The sequence below is a fragment of the Lentinus tigrinus genome (genome assembly GCF_003813185.1).
Source record: "Lentinus tigrinus ALCF2SS1-7 unplaced genomic scaffold L226scaffold_3, whole genome shotgun sequence".
NCBI classification, from domain to species: Eukaryota; Fungi; Basidiomycota; class Agaricomycetes; order Polyporales; family Polyporaceae; genus Lentinus; species Lentinus tigrinus.
Window position 1 is genome coordinate 1511559 of NW_027137912.1, and position 22237 is coordinate 1533795.

At 54.2% G+C, this 22237-nt stretch overlaps 10 protein-coding genes across 10 annotated transcripts; 5 read left to right on the top strand and 5 right to left on the bottom strand.

Moving 5' to 3' along the window:
• Positions 1–40: 40 nt before the first annotated feature.
• Positions 41–1522, top strand: L226DRAFT_478944 (pre-mRNA-splicing factor SLT11). Its single transcript, XM_067676818.1, has 7 exons — positions 41–162; positions 216–244; positions 298–561; positions 612–781; positions 834–975; positions 1028–1155; positions 1208–1522. Exons 1-7 carry the CDS (start codon positions 96–98, stop codon positions 1386–1388), a joined length of 981 nt encoding a protein of 326 aa, XP_067540863.1. The 5' UTR covers positions 41–95; the 3' UTR covers positions 1389–1522.
• L226DRAFT_566806 (alcohol oxidase) lies at positions 1507–4405 on the bottom strand (the record flags this gene model as incomplete). The annotated part of the gene is made up of 19 exons (XM_067683948.1): positions 1507–1536; positions 1587–1685; positions 1732–1840; positions 1898–2024; positions 2094–2160; positions 2212–2235; positions 2294–2585; positions 2642–2690; positions 2749–2803; positions 2859–2938; positions 2997–3032; positions 3088–3220; positions 3278–3415; positions 3475–3561; positions 3619–3774; positions 3830–4011; positions 4067–4183; positions 4235–4267; positions 4327–4405. 19 exons carry the CDS (start codon positions 4403–4405, stop codon positions 1507–1509), a joined length of 1893 nt encoding a protein of 630 aa, XP_067540864.1.
• Positions 4406–5236: 831 nt separating this feature from the next.
• On the top strand, positions 5237–6551 carry L226DRAFT_500670 (uncharacterized protein). The gene is made up of 3 exons (XM_067677783.1): positions 5237–5296; positions 5352–6004; positions 6057–6551. Exons 1-3 carry the CDS (start codon positions 5272–5274, stop codon positions 6513–6515), a joined length of 1137 nt encoding a protein of 378 aa, XP_067540865.1. The 5' UTR covers positions 5237–5271; the 3' UTR covers positions 6516–6551.
• Positions 6552–7064: 513 nt separating this feature from the next.
• On the bottom strand, positions 7065–8562 carry L226DRAFT_566808 (uncharacterized protein; the record flags this gene model as incomplete). Its single annotated transcript, XM_067683949.1, has 9 exons — positions 7065–7323; positions 7375–7526; positions 7584–7748; positions 7806–7888; positions 7943–8086; positions 8146–8196; positions 8250–8304; positions 8364–8376; positions 8432–8562. 9 exons carry the CDS (start codon positions 8560–8562, stop codon positions 7065–7067), a joined length of 1053 nt encoding a protein of 350 aa, XP_067540866.1.
• A 3351-nt stretch (positions 8563–11913) lies between these two features.
• Positions 11914–13715, top strand: L226DRAFT_197045 (uncharacterized protein). Its single transcript, XM_067672794.1, has 11 exons — positions 11914–12050; positions 12109–12121; positions 12212–12266; positions 12332–12382; positions 12439–12585; positions 12652–12734; positions 12798–12842; positions 12892–13008; positions 13074–13225; positions 13296–13576; positions 13629–13715. Coding segments are annotated over exons 1-11 (984 nt in total). The 5' UTR covers positions 11914–12012; the 3' UTR covers positions 13631–13715.
• L226DRAFT_530466 (uncharacterized protein) lies at positions 13676–14534 on the bottom strand. The gene is made up of 3 exons (XM_067679865.1): positions 14450–14534; positions 13767–14387; positions 13676–13706 (listed from the first exon to the last, which is right to left on the bottom strand). Exon 2 carries the CDS (start codon positions 14306–14308, stop codon positions 13769–13771), a length of 540 nt encoding a protein of 179 aa, XP_067540868.1. The 5' UTR covers positions 14309–14387; positions 14450–14534; the 3' UTR covers positions 13676–13706; positions 13767–13768.
• On the bottom strand, positions 14281–15880 carry L226DRAFT_530467 (uncharacterized protein). The gene is made up of 4 exons (XM_067679866.1): positions 15809–15880; positions 14869–15759; positions 14692–14808; positions 14281–14637 (listed from the first exon to the last, which is right to left on the bottom strand). Exons 1-4 carry the CDS (start codon positions 15848–15850, stop codon positions 14470–14472), a joined length of 1218 nt encoding a protein of 405 aa, XP_067540869.1. The 5' UTR covers positions 15851–15880; the 3' UTR covers positions 14281–14469.
• A 135-nt stretch (positions 15881–16015) lies between these two features.
• Positions 16016–17782, top strand: L226DRAFT_530468 (DNA glycosylase). The gene is made up of 4 exons (XM_067679867.1): positions 16016–16673; positions 16723–17134; positions 17187–17348; positions 17402–17782. Exons 1-4 carry the CDS (start codon positions 16240–16242, stop codon positions 17711–17713), a joined length of 1320 nt encoding a protein of 439 aa, XP_067540870.1. The 5' UTR covers positions 16016–16239; the 3' UTR covers positions 17714–17782.
• Positions 17783–17903: 121 nt separating this feature from the next.
• On the top strand, positions 17904–20322 carry L226DRAFT_530469 (N-myristoyl transferase). Its single transcript, XM_067679868.1, has 8 exons — positions 17904–18385; positions 18434–18464; positions 18520–18739; positions 18798–18914; positions 18982–19152; positions 19220–19553; positions 19619–19894; positions 19954–20322. Exons 1-8 carry the CDS (start codon positions 17936–17938, stop codon positions 20074–20076), a joined length of 1722 nt encoding a protein of 573 aa, XP_067540871.1. The 5' UTR covers positions 17904–17935; the 3' UTR covers positions 20077–20322.
• L226DRAFT_550354 (UFD1-domain-containing protein) lies at positions 20203–22181 on the bottom strand. Its single transcript, XM_067682745.1, has 7 exons — positions 22137–22181; positions 22034–22089; positions 21851–21981; positions 21502–21790; positions 20990–21445; positions 20791–20938; positions 20203–20737 (listed from the first exon to the last, which is right to left on the bottom strand). Exons 1-7 carry the CDS (start codon positions 22143–22145, stop codon positions 20432–20434), a joined length of 1395 nt encoding a protein of 464 aa, XP_067540872.1. The 5' UTR covers positions 22146–22181; the 3' UTR covers positions 20203–20431.
• Positions 22182–22237: the final 56 nt, after the last annotated feature.

The following is a 22237-nucleotide window of genomic DNA, read 5'->3' on the forward strand; positions in this document are numbered from 1 at the left end:
GAGCAAGCTGAACCAGCCTGACTGAGCTTACTTACCTGCATACGTCCACTGCCTCCCTGTGCTCTCTCTCTCACATCTCTCGTAGAAGGAACAACATGCCGAAGGCGGATATAAACAAGGCTGGTTGGGAGCAGAGCGAGTTCCCCATCCTCTGCGAAACTTGTGAGTAATGCCATCGCCGCTGCCTTCGAGTAGAAACCGACCACACTCTGCAGGTTTGGGTGACAATGCATTCGTGCGCATGGTATGTTTGCTATAATATGCACAAGAAGAATGTGGGACTTACTGTATAATCAGTCTAAGCAAGAGTTCGGACGCTCCTGTGGCACATGTGCTCGCCCCTTCACCGTCTTCCGTTGGAACCCTGGCACCGGTATGAGGTTCAAGACCACCGTCATCTGTCAGACGTGCGCCAAGATCAAGAACGTCTGCCAAACATGCCTGCTTGATCTGGAGTACGGGTTGCCTACGCAAGTCCGTGATACGGCACTAGGTGTGGAGAGCGAGGCACCAACCAGTGAGATCAACCGGGAGTACTATGCACAAAACATGGAGGGCAAGGTACGTGTCATGTGTAGTCTCCTTGTATGTCGCATTCTTACGGCGAGCAGCTGGATGGTGCGAAGTCGTTATTGGACGTGAACAGTCGGCAGACAAGTGCTGGAAAGGAAATGCTGAAGCAACTTGCCCGCACCGACCCCTACTACAAGCGTAATCGTCCACACATATGTTCGTTCTATGCCAAGGGGGAGTGCAATCGTGGAGACGACTGTCCTTACCGGTACGTTTATATGTTCTGTGTTCCTGTCGTCCCTACCCCTCATGTCGTCCAGGCACGAGATGCCAGTGCAGAATGAGCTGTCGAAGCAAAACATCCAGGACCGTTATCATGGTCACAACGACCCTGTCGCCAAAAAGATCATGTCCGCTCACGCGGCCAACATGGGTTTGCAACCACCCGAAGACCAAAATATTGTTAGTATGCCTCGGGTGGAGCTCAGGCTCGTTGCTGACGACGTCTTCATAGACCTCCCTCTTCCTGACTTCACTCTCGCCTTCATCCACCGAGCAAAGCGTGCGAACACGTGTGCTGAAGTCGTTGCCTTCAGTGCAGCCGTCGCAGTTGAAGTCTGTGGTCCATGTCGCGAAGACTAGGTACGTGACGTGACATCTCTCATGCAAAAATATGCTCATTAGCGTTGTGCAGGTGCGCCTTCGTGAATTGGAAAGACAGGGCGTCGGCTGAGACTGCCGCACAAGCTTGGGCAAATGGGCTCGAGATCGACGGTGAGATGGTCAACGTCCGCTGGGGAAGGAGCAAGGGAGCTTCTGGTGCGAAGCCTGCCAAACCCGCAGGCTCTTCTTCCGCGGCTGTCGCTGCTGCATGATCTAACGTTTCTGGTGCTTGTTTGTTTGTTTTCTAAGCCTTTGTATCTTACTGTATCACTAGTTGATCTCATGTGCCATGTTGGACTGGTAGCTTATCTGGAACCACCATGCACTCCCTCAGATATGGCCTTTGATGATGTCCGCGGCCTGTTCAAACCTCAGTCCAAGGATTTGTGTTGAAGACTGTTCCGACTTACTCGCTCCGCGACCGCGTAGATGCTGGCTTGTGGATGGTTCCCTAACAACATCGGTATCACAGATGCGTCGACGACTCGCAAGTTAGTCGTGCCGTACACCTTGAGAGTGGCCGGATCAACGACGCCTGAAAGCTTATCTCAGCACCTTTTCTCGAGAGCTGTAGGAGAACTGGCACTCGCCTCCGATGTCGCGTGGTAGCATCGCCGCTGTGCCCATAGGATGGTAGATCGTCCCCAAGAAGGTCTTGATGTAACTGCAACATCCATGTCAGTGTACTTCGTCCAATAATACGGGAGTAACTTCTACGTACTCAACCCAATCCTCATCACTTGAGAGGTTCGCGGGCGGTTCATGAGGGCCAACGACATATGAGGCGAGAGGTTCGGTCTCGGTTATCTTCCTGACGAACTTGGCGCTTTCGAGGGCGAGTTGGACATCTAAGCGGACAATCGTTGAGGACGTTGAGGCAGAGGCACATTCAGACTAGAAGATGAGTTGGAACGCACCGACATCGTTTCCGAGATATTGCGGGTCTATCACCGGTTGCGCGAAGGGACTGCTGGAATTGATGTGCTACAGTACAATCAGGTTTGGCAAGGGTGAACCGGAAGGAAGGAGACTCACCACCGAACCTCGACCGAAGGGGTGCTGAATTGAGGTGAGCAAGTCAATATCAACGGAGGAGTGAACGTTCGCGTCCTCGTACCATCGTGCCCATCCAGATGGTGATATACGCAGAGCCAAGGGTAGGGCTTATGGCCGTCTCTCCTCCCGTCGGGAACATGATGTACTCCAGGGACGCCACATCGTCGGCGACGAGCCACTCGGCCTGCAGTTTGTATTGTGCCTTCGTAAGCTCCGAGAGACCAGGAGAGGCAAGCAAAGCCGCAGCCTTGTCGCGCATCGATGCGAGCACGTCGGCCGATACCACGGACTTCGCCGCAGGGAAGGCCAGGGCAAACGAGATTGATGCGAAAATGCCAGTGCCGTTGGCCGCACTGCAGCGAGACGAGGGGTTAGGATCATACTCGTGCTTGAATATGTGACTGCTTACTATTCCGTTTCTTGTTCGGCCAGATAAGTAGCGTTGTTCCGAAGCTCGTCTATATAGCTGCCTCAGCAAAGAAGTCATGGTGCAGCAGCAAACACACATCCGCATACCATAAGTGAAGACATCGTCATGCACCTGGAAGTCTTGAACGAGAAGGGTATGATCCTGATCGAGGACGATGAGACCAATCGAAAGTTATGTGCAACGCGTACAAACTAACCTGGAGGTTCTCGCCCACTCCCGGAAGATCTATAAGAGTCTTGATACCTACGGATTCAAGGACAGTCTTGTTCCCAACCCCTACAACGGAATGGGTCAGGTGTGATGTTGTTGCAACGACCAGTCAGGCTGCACATACCGGATAACTCAAGCAACTGGGGCGTCTGGATTGATCCTGATAGATGGATCAGTATCCTCCTCCAACACACGTGAAAGCAGATAGTACGCACCCGCCGCAAGTATAACTTCCTTGCGCGCCGAAATAATTCCGTTAGTGCCAGTGACATTCACCGCGACAACATTCACACTCTTGGCCCGTAGATGCCCAGTGGCACCATTGCTAGCGAAGTTAAGCTTAGTTGCCTATGATCCACACCATTCAATCGCCTGTATGCAGCTCACAGCGTATAGATGTCCTACCTGCGTAGCAAGAAACACAGTCAAATTGGGCTTGTCCTGGTCATCACGATAGTAGGTATTGGCCGAATATGAACGCTTCCCGTTCGACCGGTCAACTGATAACTGGGTGTTGTATATGTCCGTTCCGTTGCCCGAATACTACCGGAACCGTTGAGCCTCATGCTACCGCAAGCAAAGACGATCAGCGGGGTACGCACGGGATCGCTGTTTGTTGGGATGCCCATTCTGTTTACGGTCTCCACATACGGTGTTGTGATATTGGTGTAGAAGACGTTGTACGAAGCCTGCGTCAAGCGTTAGCGCTTTAGCAGTCCACGCAACGAACACGCTGATGCACTCACTTGAAGCGGCCCGGATCTTCCACGGAACTCGTCGAAAGTGGTCTCCGGGATCTCTGTAGCACCAGGAAAGAGCTGTGAGGATGTCGGAGGAGAGACAGTCTCGACTTTCTTCAGGTATGGGAGCAATGATTTCCAATTCCATCCCTCAGCTCCGAGCTATCATCGCTGTCAGTGAACCGCTGGGGAGACTAACTTGAGAAAATTCTTGTACCTCTTGCCAGGCATCATACTCCTTGACAGACGCTCTGTCCCAAGCCATGAAGTTGAGGCCGCTGGAGCCGCCGAGCATCTTCCCCCTCGGGTACTGAACGACCCCGTTGTTGAGGCCACGCTGCGGCGCAGTCACAAAATTCCAGTCAAACTTCGGGTTTCCGATGGCTTGACCGAACATTTCTATCGAGTAGAGTGTCAAATACCGTGTTAACGCAGAGAATTGCGTTGAACCTACCTGGTGTATCAACCAGAGGTTCATCGACATAGTGGATGCCGGCTTCGATCACTGCCACTGTTACATGGGGATCTTCATTCAGTCTAGCGGCCACAACAAGGCCCGCTGTCCCGCCACCTAACCACGCGAATCAACATGCCATTTGACTGTAGATCCCATGAGACGCACCAACTACGACGTAATCGAAGGTCCTGTTCGTCACTGCAATAAGCGATGTCAGCTAAAAACTCTATCGACGGATAGTTTTGAGTGGTACGTACCTGCCACTGTGCCTGCAGGCTCGGAGAGGACATATGGTAACGCGCTACTGAGGACGCCGATGAGGATGGCAAGGTACATCTTCGAGTTGACTCTTCACGCGATACCGGGGATATGGCGGGGGACACGTCCTGTCATTCCATGACTGGATTACCGCCTCTACATATATAGAGCCGGCCAGAGTGTTTCCCAAGGCCCTTGGCGCATAACGCGCCATCGCAGGCACTCCCCACAGACATCAGCGGATCGCGCACAGGGAGTAGACGATTGCCGTAAGCTTCTGACAGGTCGCAGTCTACGAAGCGTATGGAGGCGCCGTTGGGGGCCAATCTCGCGTTGATCCTCAGCGTCCTGAGCGGATAGTGAGCCAAAGCCGCACTGACAGCACGTCGATGGAAAACTCTTGGTTATAGGTATCTTGAGGCACGAGGCGTAGAAGTTAGATTTCAGCTAACCACAACAAGCAAGAGGCAGCGGTACTCACTGCGACAAGTGTTCCTATGCCCGGATGTGATGGAGGGTCTGGATTGAAGAATGATCTATACCGGTATCGGACATCCTCGTGAGAGCCCCGAGGCATATCGCATCGCGAGCTGTGGCAAGCTGCAGACAGGTGCCAGGAAACGTGTGAGATATTCGCCTGACAATATGCACCGTGACTACCATGTACATCCATCTTGATGGAAGATGTTGCAGACAGATGGAAGCATAGGACACATGTGTCCAGGGGTCGCGGACGTACCTGGCGCAATTGGAAGTCGATGCTACCGTCTCTCCACCGGTAGTTTGAAGATGCGTACCTTGGGACATCGAGGGACTCGGGAGCATATGCCGTTCCTTGGCGTCTAGGTTGCCATTGAAGGCCTATTCGGAAAACGGACCGGGCCTCCGAGGACAGTTTGCAGGCGATCGCTCACTGCGCTCTGTAACAGTTGCTTGCATCCATCATGGGTAGCTCTGATCTTGACAAAGGCAAGCTTTCTTACCGTCTTAAACCACGCGTGCGCTGACCGCGCCCAGTCTCCAGCTCTCGCTGCGCTCCGCGTACTCCGGGACACATGCTCTGCCGCCATCGATGCTCTCCAGCAGCCCTTCTCCGATACCCAGGTCTCCTTGCTTGACTCCACACCAACGTGTGCGGTCCTCTACAAGGATTATCAGTCGCTGCTTACTCTCATCTACACGTCGACGACCAAGGTCACGCTTGTGCTACGACCTTCCGCTCCCGCCCCTTCCGCTGCGCTCGCGCCCATAAAGGATCTCGGGACCTCGATCACCTCCTTTGCGACATGTGCGACGCTCTTCGACCTACACGGAGTCACACTTGCATCCGATGCTCGCTCGCTGGCACGTCAAGTCTGCGAGGCTGTACGTGCGCTCGCGAGCATGTTCGTGGACAGCGCAGGGGAAGACTATCTCGTGCGTACTGGCACTGTTCATGATGTGGTCGAGAAGGCGCGGCGCGACCTCCCCGCAGACAATATCGCCGCAGTGAAGAAGCGGTGGAAGGCGGACAGGGATATGATAGGAGACTCTCTGGACGAGATCAACGCCATGCTGGAGGATGCCGAAGAGGGAGAAGACGAGGCGGAGGGAGGTGACCTTGACGATGAATGGGAAGAGCTGGGCTTCGGAACTAGTAAGAAGATGTCAGAAGCCGAGAGGGAGTGCACGAAGAAGGTACGTCGTTGCGATGGCATATCTGTTCATCACTAACTATCCTAACTCCTAGGTGCAACCTCTTGTACGCTTCGCCACCCTCTACCACAAACGGGTTGTACCAGATGTACTCAATGGTCTGTCAACCTCTGCTGAGGGCCTTGAAGCCCTCAACTCGGGGTTGGATGCCCTACCCTCCCGGTCACATGCCGTAGTGCTCGCAGTGGAAGAGGTCGTAGCGACACTTTACGCACCACAAAAGCCCCCTGCTCTCGCCGCAGCAACCTCCAGCCTCGCAGAAGCGATACGCCAGATCCACACAACGCTCACGAACTCTATCCTTGTGCCTCCCGTAGTGCAGGAAACAGACCTGGCGAAGGAGATGAGCGGACTGAGCATCGAGGGCTCGAACGCTGCGGAGAAGAAGGTCAAGGATCCGCTGAAATGGTTCAACTCGTGCCTCGCACAAATTGACAAGACTGCCAAGGCTGTAGACGATATGTTAATAGCTCAGGTCACGAATGCGACGTGATGTTGATTGCGCCGGTTGGAAACATTTTTGCGAGTCTCCTACAGACTGTGTCCAGGCACGAAGGTCAGTCCGTACTTACAATAGACAACCGGTCACCGGTCGGCCGTTGCAGTATGACAACATGTATGGCAGCTGCCAGCAGTTTTGATCATCTTCGCGCGCACGGTGTGCGCGGCTGAAAGAAGTTTCAGTTTGGTGGGCGCATCGAGAGGATCCAGAAGTGATAGCGCAAAGACGTCGGATCAGGGAGTGATCCATCACTTGCCGGTAGAACTCATGAGGCCAAGTACGTTCCTCTTGGGCTCGTGCACTCAAGTGCTAACCATCTTTGATATGGGTGAGGCTGACAGTGCAAGTGGCACAGACATACCAACAACCCGCATCGTCCAATTTCCAAGGCCGCAGAACACCGTACTTACAAAAGAGCGACTCTATTTACAGTGAGTATGGGCGGTGCGCCATGGTACTGTACGTACTACAACAAAAAATAAAATATCATATCATATGTGCAGTCTGCCGCGCAAACGCCGGACATCATGACACAAGGAATCAGTGAGGAATCTTCGACATGTCGTACCTGTCGACGATTCCATCATTCCCGACAGTTGGGAGGGACTTGAGCGCAAATTCGTGAGGGGTAGTGCTGACATGGACACCTCGGCCCGCATTGCCACTCTCAGGATCGCTCCTGCTTGAGATCCAAACTCGCGAATTCGCGGAGCGGAAACCTTGCATATCGCGCATCTGCACGCGGTTGTTGAAGAGGACCATCAGCGAGTTGGTGTAGAGCTTGCTCAGAATGAGCGCGCTGTTATGCGAATCAGTGTCGTGTTCGTTACGGAGTGCACGCCTCGCTCACGGTGTGAAGTGCAAGTTGTTGTCTGTGTAGACCACGAAGAGTACGAGGTCGACCACTGCGATGGATGCAGTGAGTGTCCCGGTCTCAATTGTCAGCTGGATGAGACGCGAAAGGATCGCATCGCTGCCCAGCCCCTGCTTTCCTTTTGAGAGCTGATCAGGTAGGGGTGAGTTCACGAGTTCCACAGATGTGCGAACAGCATTTCTTACAAAGTAGAGCATGCAGGCCGCGATGATGACATCGCAAGAAGCACTTCCTGCAAGCCAGACGATACCCGAGGCTCTTGTCTTAACTTGTATTGAGGAGTCCGTGAGCGCAAGGACATGTGCCATAATGCCCGTCGCCATGGCGCCGGCTCCTTCCATGAGGGCCACCTAGAACATCGTTCGGTCAGCTCGAATTTATTTGAAACAATGATGAGACAGACATACGAGGGCAATGAAACCCCCAAGGTATATGTTCTTGCTCAGAACGTAAATCCTCCAAGCGAAGAAGCATTGGACTGCGGCGGAAACTGTGATACAGTTATAGAGGTGTGGGAGTGTCAACGAAGTCGCAGAAGACATACTGAATCCGCTCAATACTGGAGTGAGCCACAGTAGTTGTGGGTCGAGCAGCGCCGCTATATCACCCCATCCCGCTCCAAAGATTTCATAGGCGTCGTGGGTCGATATGCCGACTTGAATGCATTCAACCACGAACAGGCCGTATACTGGGTCACATCACTATAGTCAGCAGCACGATCGATGTCCTTGGGGTGGCTGACTCAACTGAACGCCTTCATATACTTCCCGTCGGAGGGAAAGGAGAGGTAGTACACGTCTGTTGGGTATGCAGGTGAGAGGCAGCCCGAACAAGAAAGGGACAGCACTGACAGACTTGCACGGCCAGCATCCCGAACAGCCCCCAGTTGAATAGATGACCGAAGAGCTGGATAATTGATGTCGTGAGCTCGACTTCCTGAGACGACGGCATTGGTTATGACATACCTGGGGAGCAGCCCTAGAGTGGCAAGTACGTCAACCATTAGGTATTGGTGATAGAGAAACCTACTCACAGCAAGGCAATGTTCTCCGGTATGCCAGGGGAAGCCATGAGATTACCGTACGGGGGCAGGGGCAGTAACCTTTGGATGGCTTGGAGGGGGTCGGCAGGTGTCAGTGTGCCGTGGTACTCGCCTTGTTTCATTTAAAGGGGTCCAATATTATCTGCGCGGGAGACATCAGAGCGCGGCTCTGGGCGAGCGTAGTGTGCGCTCGGTGGGCGCTACCAATCGGGGCGATGTCCTGTCATCTGAACAAGCACTGCCGGTTGAGCGGGTGTCCGAACCTGCGCCGCGGGCGCATTTGTACACCCTGGGCAGACGACGGGCATCGCTCGCTAAAGAGATGGCACAGATTGCGAAAACCGAATGCTCTAGGCTGATCCTGAGCTCTAGGACTGTGACATGGACAATGTCAGTCTGCGACGAGGTACGCACTGGTTGGTCGGCGTCAACATGGACATCCCCCATCGCTGGACGGGAAGTTCGTTCCGTGCCATTCCGCACGAGGGGATGTTCCTTGTATCGATAAGGCAGGACATGCATGATGTCGCACCAGGTCGCACCTCGACGCTCGTATGGTCAAGTTACGCGAGAAGTGCTATTCCTCAGCGTCGTCCTGGCGCCGGCGGCAATGATCTCTGATTCTGTGCCGGGTGACATCAGACAACATCAACCAGTAGATACACGATGATCAAACTCACCAAATCCATGGAGTTGTCCCTCGAGTGATGACATACTCCGAGGAACGTTTTTCGTCCCGCAGGCACGCTGGGCAACGTGCATTCGGATGAAGGCCCACCGAGGGCTTGTACCTCGACTGCGAAGAGTCCTAACGGCCCGACGGTGTTGTCACCGGCCGCGGGGGCCACGCTGGCACTTCGTTGCGCTCTGGTGTAGGAAGAGTTCGCCCAAGTTCACCGTCTTCGGAGGGTTACGTGCATCACTGGCCACCATTTTGTTCGCATTGTGCCTACGAAATCAGAATAGGTTCCTTGCCTCGCTTAGCTGGAATTCGCAAGACCACCAAGGGAACTTCGTTTTCCTCGGCAAGCGTAGGCATAGTAGTCACTAGCAGTCACTTACAGGAGTGATAATTGTCGGATGTACCATCAATTATTTTCGCAGCAGCTCGTTGATGCTTCGCTGGCAATGAGTCCCGGACCTGTGGTCCGATATAAACAGGGTGTACATCAATCAGAATCTGACAAGAAGCGGTCAGAAATATAGAGATGGATTTAAGTACGCGCCAGTCTTACTGACATACGAGGTGGACATGTTAGCAGGAAGCAAAGGCACTTTCAATTTCAATTTGATGAATGAGCGTAAGCACAGGCTGGAGCGGAGGTTGCCGGGGCTGGCACCCCAGGAAAGGAAGGTGTCGTTGGACTAGTACAGTAACGGTCTGCAAGCAGACCGGCCCACCGCAACCTAAAGATGACTCCAGGCTTCATCCATGTCCACTTTGCTCACCCGCCCTATCGACATTCTTCTGGGTTTTCTGATTGACACACCTGCAAACACTTCGACTGAATTCATCCAACTTGCAATAACCTATAAAATTAATGCTTTGGATGATTCCGAGGCCGTCCCCGTTTACTGCAGTTCCGCAGGGTCATTTACTAACCAGGCTCACTGATACCATATGAAGCACCTAAACAGGTTGCAGAAGCGAAGCGACTCGTCTTATGGGTGAGCTCCGAGCTATTGTGAGTCTACCAAAGGTCTACGTCTGTATTGTACACTCTCCTACAGCGTATGCTCGGTGTCGCGTGCTCTCGCATACTCCCATACTGCCGTCTCGCGCCGTCTCGCGCCGTCTCGCCTTCACTCGCACGCCGCGTGGTTGTCTCGAGCTCCCAGGCAAATACTTACAAGCTTGACCAAGCCGCGGGGGACCTTATGTAGTTGCTATGCATAATATTCGGCCCCTCGAGTCACTCCAGTGAGCTGCGGCAACAACGTCGGCATGGACTCACCCAAGCCGTAGCGTTCCGCCTCAATAATGGTGCGTCGCCCGCGAAGACTGGAAGTAATCTGCACTGAAATGTTGATTTCGCAGGTCACGGTCAGTGGCCGAACCGTCTTGTAGTTCAAGCACCCTCAGGAGACCATATAAAGTATTGTGGTGGTGCTGTACGAACTTCACCGGTCCACCAACCAATTGGTACTGGGGCCGTGGTAAGACTCGCACGGTCTTACCCTCCTCCGTGTCTTGGCGCTCTTGAACGAGGTGTCGGCGTGGATCTCGCCGCGGACAGGCTGACTACTGTGACTGTGAACTGGTAATGGCCTTCGCTCCATATGCATGTTGTTTTCTGTGAAGTACGTTTCTCCCAAGATTACGGTTTTCGGCCTCGCTAGGACTCGAGCAAGCCGATTCGTCCCTCATTCGGTGTCCCTTATCGATCCAATGTGCCGTTCAAATGAACGATCGCCGGCACGTCCGACTCGGATACAATTGCGGTCCACAGGGCCACAAGCATTGTTGTCTAGGTCCACCATACCATGACACCCCAGGATTTCACTCCCCGCAATCATTCAAGTTGGTCGAAACACGCTTGTGCTGGCGGCATGGTGAGCCTCTCTACCTAGTATCATCAGGCACGAGTTGATTGCCATCTGAGCAGATTACAGAGGATCCGACCGTCACCCTAGGAGTGATTGAGGCCGGAGAGCAGCACACTGATGCCGACGGTGTCACCTTACCTGGTATTTGTGTCATGCACTGCACTCCGAGTCTTACCTTATCCCGTCGCCGGACGACTAGTGTACACTCACCTCATCGCAGGTCGACGCATCCATTTTTCCAATGGTCAGTACACATAAGACATGCCTGCTACGACAATAGCGAAACTGACCTGCACCCCGTCCAGAATTGGCTGCTCACATTCAAGCCACAGTGTACGGCTTGGGGCCTGGAGACGGAGGTCTGTTCATCTTTCTTTATATCCGTGGCAATACTACCCGATTTCGTCCCTCATTTGGAAGGCCATGCCGCGTAACTGGAAGCCGAACCGGACCTCGAGGTGTCCGCTCGGCCCTATCATAAAGTTATTACCCGGCAACCCGATGTCCCTGACTCCTGGCCAAATCCCGTAGAATCCCGTTCACGCAGGGCGATCGTATGCGTTTCGGGCTGGATATGCAAGCCGACAGAATTGTACTAATACCAGGGTCCAACGTCCCCCGGTGCCCCGAACATGCTTGTGCTGGTTTGTGGTCTTTGGCAGTAGTACGACTTGGGTCTGACCCGCTTGCTCTCCCGGCCGCAGCTTGCCCCTGACTCGGCACCATGGCCAAGGTTTCGGTACACTCTGGCTCAACGGAGACCGACCGACCACCAACCGCAAGTTGCTGAAAGAGGGATAGACTTTTTCGCTTCGGTTGCACAGCATCGTAGTTAGCCTCGGTCGCCGGCGACCGTCGACAACGTGGGCATGGCATCATTCTGCATATTTTCGAACGAACGCCCCGGAAAGCAAGACCCAAACTCCTGGTGCTGTTGTTAGTGTTGTGTCAAGACCGCTCGTCGTTCGACGTGCCGATGCATTTTCCGACAAATCTTCTCTCCTCCGTACCGCTGCATACAGAGTATGCCAGCGTCCGACGTTCCAGCGGACATCGGGCTGTTGTAAGTCACTTTCTTCGCTCTGGTACTATCGCTAGAGCTCAGCCTTATTCGCTTGCAGGGCTGGCCCTCAGGTTAGTGATGATCAGACAGTAGCGACCTGCCCCGGAGCCGTTGCTGATTTCTTTACGGCTTCTCTCGTGCGGCGTGCCCACCTCCGGCAGCTCTTCGGACATCTTTTTAACTACGGACTCTTTGGCATCTTGACAGTTCAAGTATGTGAGTACTGCGTCCATAGCTCGGGTTCTCCTTTACTTTTCTGCTGACTCGCTACTTCCATGCAGACGTATATCACCTCCTGTTTCCCAGGGATCCCATTCGTTTGAAAGTTCTCAGTAAGTACCTCAAACATCACGAGTCAATATTTAGTCTAACCACCGATGTGTGCCAGTTTACTCGCTCTACACGATAGAATGCCTCCAAGTTGCGATGGCCAGCCACGACGCCAACAAGGTGTTGGGTGTGGGATGGGGCAACGTGGAAGAATTGTACAAGGCCCACTGGCTCTGGATTACCGCGCCAGTGATGACAGGCATCGGTGAGTGTTGCAGTATACGGCACGCATATCCAAGCACTCTCCACCCACACCGGACGTCCTTTGTAGTGTCAACTACGGTACAATTCTACTTCTCCTGGAGGATATACGTCCTGAGCGGGTCTGCGCTACTAAGCGTGTTCATATGCTTGGTGAGTTCTCTGACCGAAACGAACATTCAGAAGGTCCACTTCTCATAAGCCTCCTTCATTTAGATCGCCTTGATGCAGGGTTGCGCAGCTCTCGCAAGCGGGATCACGGTGCGTAGGTGTCTTCTATGACATTGCGTTACTCACGGCGCCCCAACAGGCACACTTGCTCAACAACAGCGCCGATTTGCAAGACAAGACCATGCCCACCCACATAGTGTGGATGGTAGGTAGCACGACCTGTGACATCGTCATCACCGCATGCATGGTGTATTATGTGAGCCGGGGTCACGCATATCTCAACACGCCTGACCACATATACTAATGGCGTGATCGGGAAAGCTCTCGAGAGGACGGCAAGGCATGGCCACCGACGCGCTGCTCTCCCGCCTCATGCGCTCCACAGTGGAGACGGGCGCCCTAACAGCTTCCGTCGCACTCCTCGACCTCGTCTTGTTTACAACCTGCCGGCACAACAATCTGCACATGACCCCGTAAGCTACTCAATGGTTGAAGCCACACTCGCATAACCGTCATTGTCTGATGGACCGGGCGTATTGGCAGGGCTCTCGTACTCACGAAAGTGTACACCAACACCCTCATGATGCTCGTCAACAACCGCGCGCGCATGCGACAGTTGATGATGCAGCAGCAGGATGATGCTAGTGACAGCGGGTCACTACAATGGGCCGTCGACCGTACCTCGAACATCAATGGCACTAGCCCGCTTCCGCGGCCCCGGACTGCGTCGCCGGCAATCGGCGTGGCATTGGAAGTGCACCACACCGGTGCCAGTGATAGTGAGGAACACGCTCTGGATCTCATCGGCAAGAGCAAAGCACCTTGTGAGTGGTGTCGACTTGTTGTTGAAAGTTGAACTGATGAAGTCGTGCGCAGAGAACCCCGCGCAGATCTGGATGAAGCAGTCGTACATACATATCTTCGTAGTAAACCCTAATCTTGTACATGTACAAACTGGACATACTTAGCTTTACACACGTTATAATGAAGGTACAATATTGAATGGTAACTCACTGTTAGATGGAGCGAGAATGCGTTGCCGAGTGCAGCGTGGCTACGGTGAAGGTGTCCGCCTCAATTGCAGCCGCCGCCTTCTTCCCGTACAACCACATCTCCTCTTCCATAGCGTCAACATCTTCGCATACTAGCCATCCACCCGCATGCATGCGTCGTAATGCCTCGCGCACCCACACTCTGCAGGTCCACGCTGGCTCGCGATCCCTGTCCGCGTCTGGTGTAGACATGGGGATCTTCTGCAAGAGCACGTCGAGGTTATCCACTGTCCTCCCCTCCGGTAGGCGACCAATGACTGCAGCAGCAACAACAGCAGGAGACTTGGGCAGATCGAGTCCTGTACGATCGTAGGACCACCTCTTGTCGTCACCTTGCAGCACGTTCGTGATTGCATGCAGCTTCGTTCCCATCGTCGAATCAGCCTGTGTCCGATCTGGAACGTAAAGATACCAATGGAACTTCGCTGGTGTTGTGCTCATGAGATCCAGAGCGATGAGCATCTCTGGATATTGTGGGGCAGGTATGATGGTGTGCTTCGACATATGTGGAGTGGAGTAGAATGGTTCAAGTGGCTTCTGACGATTGGAAGCTGGGGGCCTCGCTGCGACGCCCGGATGCAATCTATCATGATTCTTGGTATCAGCGCGCAATCGCATCCAACGAATATGCTACAATAATAGTACAGAATCCGCCCGTCTATGACCTAACGCCGCTCCGCTAGTGCACGCTGCACTGCACGCTGACGTTCGTACATTTCTTTGAACGCGCCGCCGATGATGTTTGGGAATACAGCCATGGAATGTCGCACTCGGAGTCCATCCTCGTATCGCTGTATCTTCTCTGGGGCAGCCTGAAGGTCAAAGCAATGCCTCTGTACGCATTCGTGAGCATATATATCTGAGAAAGAAGGGGTCAAGCAACTTACAGCTTCGGCCTCGCGCTTCGCACGCGCCTCGTCACGCATCTTGTTCAGCTCCTTACGCCTCTCTTCCTCCTTCTGCTTCCTGTTCAGTCCGGAGTTCGGAGTTCCACCGCCCGGCTGCTGCAATGCCTGTAAATAGAGCACTCGCTTGAATGGAAAGGAGTGGCACGATGTACGTACCGCACTTCTGAACAGCTCAGAGTACACAGAGGAGTCGAGCAGGTTGATATCTGAGGATGCGCCTGCAAGCTTCCGCGTGCCGACCTGGTTGCTCGTGAGAGCAGGCGTAAGGGTCTCTTTCTTGTCCGCCGCCGCAGCGACATTAGGCTTTGACGCTGCGGGAGTGGAAGAACCCGTTGACGTTCCTCCGGCGGGTTTGTTCTTCTTGATGGGCGGGAGCTTGCGTTTCTTAGGCACGGGCTCGTCGAGGGAGTCGGAGTGTCTGGTTCCCTCATCGACACGCTTGGAAGGCTGTGCCGCCGGAGGTGCAGGTGGTAGAAGCTTACGTTCGTCCCGGAAGGTGATCTCCTTGTCCTCCTTCTTGGCAGCCTTGCCCTTCGCGCCCCCAACCAGTAACTTCACGCCCCTCGGCTTCACAGTCTTCTTGCTCGTAGCGTAATCTGGCGCAGGTTCGAAGTCATCATCGTCCGTGACAACGACGTCGGGGTCGTCGAAGTCTTCTTCCGAGTCTGTGAAGACAACCTGCCTCCGCTTCTTGCCCGACTTGCTGCCCTTGCTCGATTTTTCCTTCTCCTTGGGGCGTGACTTACTCGAGGACGCCGCCGCAGACTTTCGTTTCGAGCTGGATGCGATGGGAGAGATGGAGCGAGAGGCGGCGGCTTGGGGCTCGGGAAGGAAGCGGGTGTCCTCGATGTCGCCGTCAATGTCAATGTCCTCGTCCTCCACGGCTGCGAGATCATCAACGGAGTCTGCAGATGCTCCTAAACTGAGCGTCCGTGCCTTCTTCGGTCGTGGCTCTGGAACGTTGGGCTCGTAGGAAGGTGCCTGCTCTTCATTGTCGGATTCGATCCTCTGTATACGGCGCTTGGTAGCAGGTTTAGATTCTGGTGGCTACGAGAGCTACAGCACATGCGTGCGTATCCAGCAAAGAGAAACATACGATGGCCTGTTTGTTGATCCTGATCTTGAGAGACGATGACATGGTATAGAACAGGCGGACGAGTGGTGGTGTTGAGTGGGGTGTAAGACAGGCGCCGATGTACTCGGGCGCGTTACATCACTCACACGTGCACTTGGTCACGTTCTAAGTACCTAAGTACCTAACACCCTCGCGTCCTTTAAATACGCTCAGTCGAGTCCCGGGATTGGCCTGATTACCTGACGTACGTCCCAAGAGACTATAGTACTAGTACTGAAGTTGATCATATGCTGGCCGTCCGAGTCGCGTATTCGGGCGCCTCATTGACGCAATGATGGGCTGCCACCGGCCACCGGCAGCTTGTTTTCCTCTCCTCACACACCTTGCGAACTTCGACTTCGTGACACTCGCACATCGTCCGCAATATTGTCTACACAAGCAAGGTCTTGAAGATGGCCACAGCGATTCCTACCGGTTTCCGTGCCCTTCCACTTCCGCTTGCTCAGCTCTCTCTCACTGCCGTGCTCAAATGTGGGCAATCCTTCCGCTGGAACATCTATCCGCTTCAACCGCCTGAACAATGTCTTCTTGATGCTAATGTCCCGACACACGAGTACCGACTTTGCCTACGCGACCGTGTCGTCTGTCTACGCCAGTCCATGGACGCGCTCTTCTACCGCGCCGTCTTTCCTCCTACAGTATCCGGAGATCCACAAGTCAGAGAAGCAGAGACCCTGGCCTGGATACGTGATTACTTCCAGCTTGACATTGACCTCGTCGATTTATACCGACAATGGAGCCTCGCCGACCCTGGTTTCGATCGGGTGAGGGACCGCTTCGAAGGGATCAGGATGCTGAGGCAGGATCCGTTTGAAAACCTCATATCGTACGTCTTCCGCCCCACCATCTCGTTCGCCTCTGATACCGGAGGGCAGTTTCATTTGTTCGTCGAACAACAACATCGCTCGAATAACGAAGATGGTCAAGTCCCTTTGTCTCACTTACTCGCCGCCTCTCTTGACACTACCACCGCCCGCTGGCTCCGGCCTTACTGAAGAGGCATACCACCCCTTCCCTTCGCCTTCTGCCTTAGCGGGATCCGAGGTGACGGCCCGCCTCCGTACGCTTGGTTTCGGCTACCGAGCCGACTTCATACAAAAGACCGCGGCTATGCTCGTCGATGCGCATGGTGCGACTGTGAACCCTCAGACCAACCTGGAACCCTCAGAAGAATGGCTCCGAACCTTGCGCAACATGAGCACCTCCGACGCGCGAACTGAATTGCTCAAGCTTATGGGCGTTGGTCGCAAGGTCGCCGACTGTATCCTCCTCATGAGCCTTGACAAGGTGCGTCAGCACTGCCTGATACCGCGTTGCGAGTGCTGATGGCTCTCAACAGCGGGAAGTTATCCCTGTAGATACCCATGTTCATCAGATCGCAGTTAAGCACTACGGTCTTCGCGGTACTGCGAAGGCAGGGACAATGTCTCCGAAGTTATACGAAGAAGTGAATACCAAGCTCGCAGCGGTCTGGGGCGAGTACGCAGGCTGGGCGCACTCAGTGAGCAACTTCCTGCAGAAATACAACGTCAGACGTTCATCAATATATTGCAGGTGTTGTTTACAGCAGACTTGAAGTCATTCGCGTCCTACGGTCTCCCATCGCCTTCAACCCCCTCAACACCATTAACCCCTGCGCTTACTCCTGGTTCAATATCATCTGAGGAGAGCCCGGGTGTAATTACTCCGACGTCCACGTCTAGATCAGCCAAACGAAAACGCGTACCACCGAAACGTGTTCATTCGAAGCTCGTCGAGACCGAGGAGACCCTCGCGCAGCTTGAAACCGCTATTGAGGGGACGCTTTCCACGGACGGTGATTCAAGTCTAGCAGACAGGGTCAAGAGAAGACGACGAGGGGTATGATAGCGTTCATCTCTTACGCATACCTTTTGTTTTATACGATGTCGCATCCTTGTTGTAATTTTGGCACACCGGTACCTGGCGTCCAACTTGAACTTCAACCCAAGCTGTGTGCAGCAAGGCGATCTCCGAAATTCTCGGGAAGCGCCTTGTACCTGGAGGCACGTCATACTCGCAGGGGGTCGCTTGCATCCACGTACTGTACTCTCCTCCACCATCTCAGCGATGTCCGAAGCGTCCACGTCCCAGCAGAAAGCGAAGGAGAAGGTCAAGACCGTCGAGCCCGAGCCGATCGAATCATCTGCGCACGCAGACGACACAGAAGATGATACCGGGTCTGAGGGATCTGAGCCCGACGACGAGCCAGAGCCTGGCGCCGCGGGCTCCTCGAGTGCAACGCAGGTGAACACCCCCGGAACTACGAGCAAGAAGAAAAAGAAGAAGCGGTCGAAGGTTCTGAAAGCCTTGAGCGCGCTCCGTGGAGGCAATGATGCGATCTCGGAGGATGTCGTGAAGATCGTGCTGGAGAAGGTCCGCGCGGAGGGCGGTGAGGCAGCAGCGAACGCAGACCAGGAAACGATCCGGATGGCACTAGAGCAGATGAAGCTGAAGGAGGTGCTGCAGGGCAAGACGGGCATCGGGGGAAAGAATAAGAAGGATACCGGCGGGCATAAGGTGTGTACTTATGTGCAATTTGCGCTACAACTATCAATCATGTCGTAGTTCTGGGGAACCCAACCTGTCCCGCAACTAGGTGAGCGGTCCTCTTTGTCTACATCGGAGGAGTCTATTGAAGACATGCACCTTAGGCGATGCGCCGCCTGAGGCAGACGGACCTATCGAACCCTCCAAGCCTCGTGAAGAGGTGCGACAAGAGCCATACCCACTACCGAAAGAGTTCACTTGGTCTGTGATTGATATCAACGACTCCGCGCAACTACGAGAGCTGTACGAGCTTTTGTCTGGACACTACGTTGAGGACGACGACGCATCTTTCCGCTTCCAGTATTCCGCGGAGTTCTTGTCTTGGTATGTGATCATCGCGAGTGTTCTTTCTTTGGCAAACAACTCATGGTCATGTCTTCAGGGCACTCAAGCCACCCGGGTACTACCAAGACTGGCACGTCGGTGTGCGGGTGGCGTCGAGCAAGAAACTGGTCGCGTTCATCTCTGCCGTCCCAATCACAGTCCGTGTCCGGAATAGGTACGTCTCTGCTGTTTCCTTGTCGCATATGCTTCTCCTCATGGTATCAATCTCACAATCTCACAAGTCTTGTCAACGCGAGCGAGGTCAATTTCCTCTGCGTACACAAGAAGTTGCGTTCCAAGCGGTTAGCACCCGTACTCATCAAGGAGGTCACCCGGCAATGCCATCTCAAGGGTATATTCCAGGCGCTGTACACCGCCGGCGTCCTCATCCCCACGCCTGTCTCGAGCTGTCGGTACGTCCCATCGCACAGACTGCCTCCATGCTGCCGTTGTTCATGGTAGTCCGGCGTGCCACCACAGATACTATCACCGCTGTCTGAACATCCCCAAACTAGTGGATGTAGGATTTACAGGTGTACCGTCTACCATGACGCTCGCGCGCATGATTCGCTTGCACAAGGTCCCTGACCGGCCCCGTCTGCTAGGAGAAGGGCTGCGCGAGATGGAGGACCGTGACGTTCCGCAAGTTTGCGACCTTTTTGGTCGTTATATGCATCGGTTCGACATGGCGCCTGTGTTCACTGAGGATGAGATCCGGCACCAATTCCTCAGCGGCATGGGCGAGGGTCCACGAGGTGGCCAGAGCTGGAAGAGCCCGCGAAAAGGTCAAGTCGTGTGGACGTACGTCGTTGAGGTACGTCCACTTCCGTGTCTCCGTGCCAAAGGCGCGTTAATGACAATCGGGAACACTCCACACAGAACCCGAACACACACAAGATCACGGATTACTTCTCGTTCTACTCGCTGCCGTCGACGATCATCAAGCACCACAAGCACAATCTTCTGAACGCGGCGTACCTGTTTTACTACGCCACTGAGACCGCGTTCGAGGCACGCGCGGAGGAGAATGGCCGCCTCAAGAGGCGGCTGGAGGAGCTCGTTGGTGACGCGCTCATCGTTGCGGACAACGCCAAGTTTGACGTGCTCAACGCAATGACGCTCATGGATAACGTGTGTTTCTTGTCCGATTTGAAGGTGGGTCTATCCTGCGCTCTTCGTGATGCGAGCTCTGCTCACCACGAGTGGCTTCGCAGTTCGGCCAAGGGGATGGCATTCTCAATTTCTACTTGTATAACTGGCGCACCGCTCCTCTTGCGGGAATGACGGCAATGGACGGTGTCCCAGCAGGCAAGGGCATCGGCGTTGTGATGTTGTGAATACGATGACATACCATGGGATTAGGGGAGATCGGCTTGAAGTATCGATATACTTGCTGTTCCTGTACGCGCTCACTCCACGGACTGATACGTTCCAAACCACGCCAGAGTCGACCTCCAGAATGTAGCTAACAAGATCTAAGTGTATTGCGGTAGAGTCAATCGTACAAATGCATGCGGACTTCCGACTTTGCTCGTCTTGGTAAACATAACTGTACACAAACGCGAGATACAATATAACATGTGGGAGTAGTCCAAGAACGTAGGGATGCAATCCGAACCAGGTGCGCTGTCGACGTTGCCAGTGTCATCCGATCACTTCTAAACCCCAAGGGCATGGGCATTAGAGGCGAGGCTAGTCACTGTCGTAATACATGTCATCGTCGTCGTCGTCATCTACTCCGAAATCGGGCGACGGGCTCCTCTCTCGCTCTTCTTGCTGCTGTTTGCCGCGGTTGGGGAGGACTGGTACGGAAGCACCTCCGGCCCCTACAGCCCGCGGCCGGGAGGGCTGCGTGGAGCGGCCGCCGAGGGTTTGACCTCCCGAACCCCAGGATGTCGACGACGAAGCCTGTTCTCTCGACTTGCCCTTGGCTGCTGAAGTCGACTGTGTCCTCTCACCCCCAGACAGGGTGTTTCCGGAGCCAGAGAACGAGTCGGACTGTGGTGCGAGTGAGCAAACTTCCAATACCGTCAACGGAAACGTGTCCGTACCTGTAGTTGTGAACTCGAGCCATTCTCGGAGGGCGGTACGTACGTCTGAACGTTGAACCCGAAGAAGAGCTTGCCAAAAGGCAGGTTCAATGGTGCCGGAACGTATGCGTCGTTCTCTAAACTGCTGTTCGTGACAATGCGCTGCTTGCTATAGGCGCGTGAGCTATAAGTGCTAGTAAATTTGTGGACCAGTGCGTACTCTGTACGGATGATCTTGCTGCCTTCGGGTGCGTCCTCGGCCTTTCTGTGACTGATTCCCTTGCCCTTGGTCTTGCGACCGCCAAGCGTCTCACCCTTGCCCTTGAAGACCTCCCACTGGTCACCACTCTTGGTGATTGCGCCTCCTCTTGGAGCTGCACCGGCGAAGGTGCCGGCCATAGCAGAAGAAGGTCGAGAAGATCCAGGAGTAGAAGAGCTGAGGTCGATGTTGAGCCTAGACGCCATCGTAGCCTGAGGGGCAGGCTTCTGTCGCTCGGGCTCGACATAACCAACGGGTGCCGCGAAGTCAACCTCCAAATCTGTATCGAGGACGCTGATGCCTTCGCCACCAGGTTGCGTCTCCATAACAAGCAGGCCAAAAACGATCGAGTTGTAGGAAATCTCGATGATGTCACCTTGCGTGAGAGCTGAGAAGTTGCGCAAGCATTGTTCCAGGCTGCGGCAAAGTCAGAACTTAATGAACAGCTAAAATATGTCGAGAAAAGTACGCACACAGCCTTGGGGTCCGAGATCTCAAGGAAATCCACCGTCTGGGCTTGCAGCTTCACGAGCTTTCCCTTGGGCAACTCGCAACCAGTTACACGGATAGGGTCTCCTTCATTCAACCGCAGAGTCTGCATCATCCAGGCAGGTAGGTGCACGCAACCCTCTTGAGCGATGAACTCCAAGACACCACCATGTGTCGAAGCCGCGGGATTGGCGGGGTTACGAAGCTTGAACATCCAGGGAGACTCGAGATCCATAGAGGTAAGGTTCGCAAGGGCGGAGGGGGGCATGATGACTGATGATTAACCGCATTCAGCGGCGGCGCGCACAGAGATCGGCGGAAAGGGATACGCACTCTTGCCACCATAGCTGACGTTGTCGCGTGGCCTCCCCGGAAGCATTGCAACGCTATACGCCTTGAAGTATTCATCGTACGCCCTGGGGTTTGGTCTTCCAACGCGTCCAACACCGATGCCGCCGAGCCCTCTGTGCCAAGTATGAATGTGAGGAGTTTCACACAACCATGCAATTGACGTACTGAGCGAACTGGGCGAAGAATCCGCCAGGACCGACACCAATATTATCCTGGTCAAACTAGAGGGCTGTCAGCAGACTGTTTCGGAGATAGAGAATATACATACGAAGGCCATCGTAGATGATAGATAGAGGTGGAGGAGGAAGGGAGGAAGCTGCAGGGGAACGGGCCTTGACGCGGTGGCTCGCAATACGCGTAATTGGGCGC

Coding starts and splice junctions, on each gene's coding strand:
- L226DRAFT_530469 (XM_067679868.1), top strand. CDS start 17,936: ATGTCCGAAGCGTCCACGTCCCAGCAGAAAGCGAAGGAGAAGGTCAAG. Junction 18,740..18,797: donor TCCGCGGAGTTCTTGTCTTG/GTATGTGATCAT, acceptor TCATGTCTTCAG/GGCACTCAAGCCACCCGGGT. Junction 18,915..18,981: donor ACAGTCCGTGTCCGGAATAG/GTACGTCTCTGC, acceptor CAATCTCACAAG/TCTTGTCAACGCGAGCGAGG.
- L226DRAFT_197045 (XM_067672794.1), top strand. CDS start 12,013: ATGCCAGCGTCCGACGTTCCAGCGGACATCGGGCTGTT. Junction 12,383..12,438: donor CATTCGTTTGAAAGTTCTCA/GTAAGTACCTCA, acceptor GATGTGTGCCAG/TTTACTCGCTCTACACGATA. Junction 12,735..12,797: donor TAAGCGTGTTCATATGCTTG/GTGAGTTCTCTG, acceptor TCCTTCATTTAG/ATCGCCTTGATGCAGGGTTG.
- L226DRAFT_478944 (XM_067676818.1), top strand. CDS start 96: ATGCCGAAGGCGGATATAAACAAGGCTGGTTGGGAGCAGAGCGAGTTC. Junction 245..297: donor ACAATGCATTCGTGCGCATG/GTATGTTTGCTA, acceptor CTGTATAATCAG/TCTAAGCAAGAGTTCGGACG. Junction 1,156..1,207: donor GTCCATGTCGCGAAGACTAG/GTACGTGACGTG, acceptor AGCGTTGTGCAG/GTGCGCCTTCGTGAATTGGA.
- L226DRAFT_530466 (XM_067679865.1), bottom strand. CDS start 14,308: ATGTCGAAGCACACCATCATACCTGCCCCACAATATCCAGAGATGCTC.
- L226DRAFT_530467 (XM_067679866.1), bottom strand. CDS start 15,850: ATGTCATCGTCTCTCAAGATCAGGATCAACAAACAGGCCATC. Junction 14,809..14,868: donor CTGAGCTGTTCAGAAGTGCG/GTACGTACATCG, acceptor CAGGCATTGCAG/CAGCCGGGCGGTGGAACTCC. Junction 14,638..14,691: donor CGAAGCGCGAGGCCGAAGCT/GTAAGTTGCTTG, acceptor GAATGCGTACAG/AGGCATTGCTTTGACCTTCA.
- L226DRAFT_530468 (XM_067679867.1), top strand. CDS start 16,240: ATGGCCACAGCGATTCCTACCGGTTTCCGTGCCCTTCCACTTCCGCTT. Junction 16,674..16,722: donor CCGTTTGAAAACCTCATATC/GTACGTCTTCCG, acceptor ACCGGAGGGCAG/TTTCATTTGTTCGTCGAACA. Junction 17,349..17,401: donor ACGCAGGCTGGGCGCACTCA/GTGAGCAACTTC, acceptor AATATATTGCAG/GTGTTGTTTACAGCAGACTT.
- L226DRAFT_550354 (XM_067682745.1), bottom strand. Junction 21,446..21,501: donor ATCTCGGACCCCAAGGCTGT/GTGCGTACTTTT, acceptor ACTTTGCCGCAG/CCTGGAACAATGCTTGCGCA. Junction 20,738..20,790: donor GCTCGAGTTCACAACTACAG/GTACGGACACGT, acceptor CTCGCACCACAG/TCCGACTCGTTCTCTGGCTC.
- L226DRAFT_500670 (XM_067677783.1), top strand. CDS start 5,272: ATGGGTAGCTCTGATCTTGACAAAG. Junction 5,297..5,351: donor TAGCTCTGATCTTGACAAAG/GCAAGCTTTCTT, acceptor CCCAGTCTCCAG/CTCTCGCTGCGCTCCGCGTA. Junction 6,005..6,056: donor AGAGGGAGTGCACGAAGAAG/GTACGTCGTTGC, acceptor CCTAACTCCTAG/GTGCAACCTCTTGTACGCTT.